General features: G+C 38.7%; 1 protein-coding gene across 1 annotated transcript in view; it reads left to right on the top strand.

Annotated features, from left to right (window-relative positions):
• The window catches only part of LOC105002356 (bile salt export pump), a 68,191-nt gene extending 65,449 nt beyond the window's left edge, over positions 1 to 2,742 (top strand). Inside the window, exon 23 of the mRNA XM_010858924.1 lies at positions 304 to 2,742. Within this exon, the coding sequence (XP_010857226.1) occupies positions 304 to 504 (201 nt within the window). The 3' untranslated portion in view covers positions 505 to 2,742. The remainder of the gene's footprint in view (positions 1 to 303) is intronic.
• The last annotated feature ends 4,401 nt before the right edge of the window (positions 2,743 to 7,143 follow it).

Raw genomic sequence — 7,143 nt, forward strand, 5'->3', positions numbered from 1 at the left:
TGCTATCTTACATTGTTTCCCTGGTTTTATTTTATTAATAGTAAACTAGACCATTGAGTAATGTAAAACTGCTTCATGGTCTTGTAGTTTGGTTCATTACAGGTTCAGTGAAATTTTTCAGCCTGTGGACTGCAATTTAAGTCATTGATGCATTGCATTCAGCAAGTATTTCTTTAAACCTCTCTCTCATATCAAGCCCTGAATATAGTGATTTACTCAGGTGGTATGAAGCAGAACTCAGACAGTAGTGGACTACAGAACAAACATATGTCTTTGCACCAACTTTCCATCTTCTCTTTGTAGACAGTGCAAGTTGCCCTGGACAAAGCCAGAGAAGGTCGAACCTGCATTGTCATTGCCCATCGTTTGTCCACCATCCGGAACTCAGATATCATTGCTGTCATGTCACAGGGGATAGTGATTGAAAAGGGGACCCATGAAGAACTGATGGCTCAGAAAGGGGCCTATTACAAACTTGTTACCACAGGAGCGCCCATCAGCTGACCTGACTTGTGAGATTCATGCACAGATGGTACACCAATTACAGGGAGTGCCACGGACTGTTTTTTTTTTTTTTTCTTTAAGCAGAAATAATGATATTTTACTTTTACAGACATACATTGGACCTGAGCTAGTTTACCTTCAACAATAATTTAGTTTTAAATGTCTGTATATAGAAAATGAAAGAAACCAGGGTCATTGGCGGTAAGAATTCAATGTCAAGCAGCCATCATCCGGTGCTTTCACCAGTCCCAGTTACTCCATGGGAATTAGCGAGACGTCGTGATGTGGAGAAAATAAGACTTGGAGTTCCCCAGGGGCAGAGAACCATCCCTTGCATTTTGAACGCTTGAGGTACACAGAGCCTGGTCTAGACTAGACACTTGACAAATATCTACTGAGCTGGACCAAGGTCATATGGAGAAGAACAGAAGGACTGAAGACCGGCTGTTTTTTGATTAAAGTTTTCTTGCATGTGAAAGCAGATTCATCCATCTCTAAGGATGAGGAGAAAAAGGAGGACACTCTCAGACTGAAAGGGGCAGAAAAAGACAGGTATTAAAAAGGGTTTACCAGTCAGGAATGTTGATTTATAGATTCAAGGTGTAGAACGTGGGTGGTGAAGTCCTCATTTTCTGGACTAGGTTCTGCCGTGTGGCTGGAGCAGGGCGCTCTATCCTGGGCCTTGTACTCCTCTTCACCCCTGTCCACATTGGTTGCTGTCCTTTGTTTCCCCAAGTCCCAGCATGAAGTGAAAATAGTGGATTTTACCTTGTGTAAGTCTTTTCTTCCCATGGACAACAAATGAAATTCTGCCTACAAAGTAAGCCTGGGCTATTATATCAAGGTATATTATGTCTGTCTCTGGTCTAGTGTTTCCTGGTGAATAACCACGCAGGTGGTTTAGCAGGTTAACTAGTTACAACAGAAGAACTGATGGTTGTGAAGTCAAAAAGGGAGAGGGTAGAGGGCAGCATTCTACTTATGACAAATGGCAGTGATAAGTTGCAGAATAAAGATGCCTTTGAGAAGGAATTAAGCTTTGTAGGAAGCATGTGCTTATCCTGTAATACTAAAGAAAAAAGACCAACATCCATTTGTTTTAAGTTTTTGTTTCAGAGGAAGAACATAAGCTATGTGCTGGGAGGATGCCAGTTTCCTGGAATAGAATGGATGATTAAATTATTTTTTAAATAAGATACTTGGAAGTTTTTGATGAGAGGGAAGAGCTTGACTGGAGAGGGTTTGAAATGATTTGGGAAAACACTTGAATTACAACTTCAAAAATACAGAAGTAAATAAAGTTGCAAGTTTATTTTACAATGTCAGGGACTGCCAATGTCTTCATTTTTGTCATGTATCCTGTACCACTCATGAAGATTTGGTTTCTAAAATTTTATATTATTGTTTCTCAGATGATGGAAAGACTTGCTTAATCTGTTGTGACTGACACGATCTCAAGTCTTTCTGTAATTTCTAATGTTTTCAGGATGGGTTCTGCTGTGTTCAAACTTTTTCCATAACCCCAGTTAATAAAACTTTATGGAAGAAAAAAATACAAGGATTGGAAGATAAAGTTGGGAAAATTTTTCTGAGGGTAGGACAAAAAGACCTGAAAAGTATAAAAAGACTTAGAGGAACAATTCAGGAGATGCAATAATTAGCTAACAGCAGTTCTGGAAAGAAAATTCAGAGAAAACTGATGGGAAACATGATTAAATAGTCCAAGAATATGTCCTATAGTTGAAGGATATGAATTTCCAACTTGAAAGCGTTCACAAAGTGTCGAATATAATAAATAAAGATCTTACCTGGGCACACCATTATGCAATTTTGGAAAACTGAGGCAAAGGAGAAGATACTAAAAGCTTGTGAGAGAAGGGGAACATGTAATAAAGAAGCATAATGACATAGGACCTCTTGACTGTGACACTGAAAGTAAGAAGACATAAAAATTTGCCTTCAGAATTCTGAGGGGAAAATTATTTCTGTTCTGGAATTTTATTCCCAGCAAGCTAGTCTCAAGAATGAGAGATGCCTAAAGAAATTCTGCCGTGTAAGATTTTCAAAATTGTATGGAAGCAGGTGCCTATAAACCAGAAATGTTACTATTTGAGAAAAAAAATAGAAGAGTTGACCTCCAACTTTTTGTCTAGAAACACTTTTTCATGTAGTTACTCTCGGTCTATTCTACCTGTGCTCTTGGGAAATTATTTCAATAAAAAGACACTTTGAATTTAATAATGCAGACATGCATACAATTTTTGGCAATCGTACACTCATTTAAAAATGTAAATCCAGTAATATTTTGATGTTATGTTCTTAAAGAGGAAAATACATAGGATCATAATTAGATATAGTTCACCACATATTTTTTAATGCATTAAAGGTAAGTTTCCTATCCTAAGAAAATATCAGAATATTCTCATCAGTCTGTTTCAGGATCACACATTATATTTCCAGCTAATGAGTTGGATTTATTAATATGTCTTATGCATGTAGAATCTCTCTGCAATCAGATCAATAAGGATATTAGTGGAGATAAAAAATTGCAAATTTGGCTGCTCTTTCCAAACATGTTTTGAGATATATTTACATATGCTTGTGTACCATTATAAAATAAGCATTATGTCCATTTGTATTGCTGTAACTTTCCAAGTCAAATGAACAATCTCACCTGCCTGTAAGAGATGGCAGGTGAAATTAACTGAAATCCAATTCCAATTTCTTTCACACTGTGTTCAGTTAAATACCCAATTAATTTAAATGGATAGACTGTAAATAAAGCAATGCACATGATTATCATCTAATTAGAACTGGCCAGCATTATAATGTGCTCATTAGTGAGTTATATGGGATCCTAAGGCTCATAATGAGTCATCAGGGTACACGTGACTGGCATGTAGCTGTCTGGATGCAGCTACTAAACTCCATAAACCATCACTAAGACAGAATGTGCAGTAGGAAAAGCAAGAAGAATACACAGCCAGACAGTGAGTCGGCAATTTCTTTCTTCCTATAATACAAGGATAGCCTCTACTCTCAGATACAAAGAGATAAACGGGAGGACAACAGAGCAGCTGGGAATAGAAAGGGAACTGTTCACTCAAGGTGACCCAAAATGAGTATATAATAATTAAGAATGATTATAGACAAGAAAGAAAATTGTGCTATCTTATTGGTTGAGAGTATGTATTTCTTTTCTTTTCTTCTTATAAAATTTATTTATTTTTTAATTGAAGGATAATTGCTTTATGGAATTTTGTTGATTTCTGCCAGACATCAACATGAATCAGGCCATGAGATTATATCATAGGTATGAGAGTATATACTTCTGATAGATCAAGTATGGAATCAACATAACAGATGAACAATATTTTCATAAAATTCCTTAGAAGTTCAAAATTCAATGGATTATGTAAATATACCCTGTAATAACATTCACAAAGCATTTCATAATTTAGAAGCCACGTTGCCTTCATAATTTTTGTTATTGTGAAACCATTTCATAGGTTGCAGAGGAGGAAGGCAGCTCTAAGTTGCATTCATTGTTATATACATAGGGAGTTAAGTTGACACCCAATCCTACACCCTCTCCCCTTGCATGCTTGTTTCAGAGGTTGGAAAGTAAAATACTTACCTTCCCAGACTCTTGCAGCTAGAGGAGACCATGTGACTGCTGTGGTCAATGAAATTCAGGCACAAGTCTCTGTGGAGGCTTTCCCTTCTGGAATAAAGCCTGGGTTGAAGAAAACACATTTGCTTTCCCCCTTTCTTCTTTCCTGGATGCACAGTGACCATGCTGTGGCCACCTGGACAGAAGCCATACACTGTGGATGGCAGAGCAGGAAGACAGACTGAGCCTGATTCTTGGACACCGTTGAGTAGCTATTGCAACCTAGACTGCCTACCCCCAGCCATCCTGTTAAACACACACAAAACACCTTTCACTTGTTTAAGCACTGAAATGGTTTGTTGTAGTTGTAATTGTTGTTGTCAATTATAGAGTAACACACTCAGTAGATAGAGTAAGATTTTTATTAATAAAAAATGTTGGAACATACATTTAAATAAATAAAGCAATGTTGAAATATTGATGTATTCACAGATGACCTCAAAATATGACCTTTAAATCCAGAGGTATTCCACAAACATTAAGTGAAAGAAAGAATTAATATGTCTTTTTGCAAATGTCACTGCTATGAGAAGGAAATGTCACTGGATGGATGTCCTTTGCAGCTCATTCTAGTTGTTTTCTAGAAACATTTCACGTACCCTGCTTCATTACGCTTAAAGCAAAGGAGACATTTACTTAAACACTTGGTGCTTTGTGACTATGCTTTCTCATCCTCTCACATTATTAATATAAAATTGGTGCCAGACTGGGAATGGCCTGGCTTCCATGGGCGGGATATAGCCAGACTTGAAAAGAAAGTAATTCAAGAAGAGGATGAATTTGAAACAGAATGGACTAGAATAGATGGGGAATCAAGTCACCAGCTAATTTGTAGCTGGAGACAGTCTCAACCCAATTCTTCCAAGCCCACAGGCTGGACATAGTCCAGGCTATTCAGAGCCTGGACCCCCTGGAATTGCCCCCAGGAAAGGCCTATATTGAACTCAACTTTGTATCTCTATCACCGAAAGGAATTTAATAAGTGTTTGTCAGGTGTTGGGGGTGGGTGGGGAAGTTAGGAAAAAAAAAAAGACAGAAGGAGCCCTGTTTGAGCTTGAGAAGATTTTTGAAGCTATGTGGAACTGAACCTCTAATTTAAATTAGCGTGGTCATCCTCAAAAGTCTTGACATCATATAATTTGATGTTAGAGTTGTGTTGTAGTCAAGAAGTACATTTCAACAGCCATAAAGAATTATAAAGTAAACATTATTTTTTTGTCTTTATGCTGTGCTGTGCTTAGTCACTCAGTCATCTGACTCTGTGACCCTATGGACTGGAGCCCACCAAGCTCCTCTGTCCATGGGGATTCTCCAGGCAATAATACTGGGGTGAGTTGCCATGCCCTCCTCCAGGGGATCTTCCCAACCCAGGGATAGAACCCAGGCCTCCTGCATTGCAGGTGGATTCTTTACCATCTGAGCCCCCAGGGAATCCTAAGAATACTGGAGTGGGTAGCCTATCCCTTCTTCAGGGAAACTTCCTGACCCAGGAATCAAACCAGGGTCTCCTGCAGTACAGGTGGATTCTTCACCAGCTGAGTTACCAGGGAAGCCCCTTATTTCTTTGAGAGAACCATAATTAGTTCACAACAAACTTACTAAAATGCTATTTCAAAGTTCTAATCACTTTCCTCATATAGCAGAGTTGGTTAAGTACTTCCAAGCCTTCTTCACACAAAGCAGACTTTTTTTGTCCTTCCCCTTCTTCTCAGTCAGCCTGTTACCATACATATCCCACTAGGATTTCTTCCAGCAAGTAGAATATCCTCTTTAGGATGTTAAGGAAAGGGAAATGGAACTGGTGATTTAGTTACAGAATCTCTTTTGTAAGATAGGGGCTTTCTTTCTTTCTTTTCTTTTTTGTTAATTAATTTATTTTTTATTGAAAGATAATTGCTTTGCAGAATTTTGTTGTGTTCTGTCAAACCCCAACATGAATCAACCATAGGTGTACATATATCCCCTCCCTTTTGACCCTCCCTCCTATCTCTCCCCCCATCCTACCCCACTAGGTTGATACAGAGAGAAAGGGGCTTTCCTGGTGGTTCAGATGATAAAAAATCTGCCTGCAATGAAGGAGACCCAGGTTTGATCCCTGGGTTGGGAAGATTCCCTGGAGAAGGGAATGGCTACCCATTCTAGTATTCGTGCCTGGAGAATTCCATGGACAGAGGAGCCTGGTGGGTTATAGTCCATGGGGTCACAGAGAGTCAGACAGAACTGAGAGACTAATACTTTCTTCCTTATGTAAGATAAGCAAGTAGGAAGTCTGTGAATATTTTCATGTGACTATTTTTGGCCTCAAACATCAGTTACATTATTTCACATCTCTATGCATCTCTTTTCTTAGTGATACAGTTCAGATTCTAATTGGAATAGGATGTTTTAAAGACCAAAATGTATTATATAAATCTAAACCTGTTTATTAAAGTATCATATTACAAAATGGAGCACATTTTAGAATTTACAGCCTTGTTCATTGCAAGTAAGTAAAATTTAATGTGAGGGCTTCCCAGATGGCTCAGTGGTAAAGAATCTGCCTGTAATGCAGGAGACACAGGTGATCCTTGGATGGGGAAGATGTCCTAGAGCAGGAAATGGCAACCGACTCCAGTACACTCGCCTGGAAAATTCCACTGACAGAGGAGCCTGGTGGACTACCATAGGGCCACAAAAATTCAGATACGACTGAGCGGCAGCACACACACAACATTTAATGTAATTGCCTCTTCTTCCAGTTTTATGGAATGAGATCCTTAGAGTTGCAGAATTTCAGAACTAGAAGGAACCTTTCATCCTAAGTCCATTTTAAGTCTCTCATTTGAGAAACTGGTCAATTGAATCCACCAACATTAAAAGGACTCCCAGCATCCCAGGAGTTAAACACAGAGACATGTTAGAACCTAGTCAAAGAACTCGATCCAGGGTACTTGCTGCCAAGCTCCACAAAGTCTTTCGTACATCTA

Source organism: Bison bison, unplaced genomic scaffold (genome assembly GCF_000754665.1).
Source record: "Bison bison bison isolate TAMUID 2011002044 unplaced genomic scaffold, Bison_UMD1.0 scf7180017864452, whole genome shotgun sequence".
Taxonomy (NCBI): Eukaryota; Metazoa; Chordata; class Mammalia; order Artiodactyla; family Bovidae; genus Bison; species Bison bison.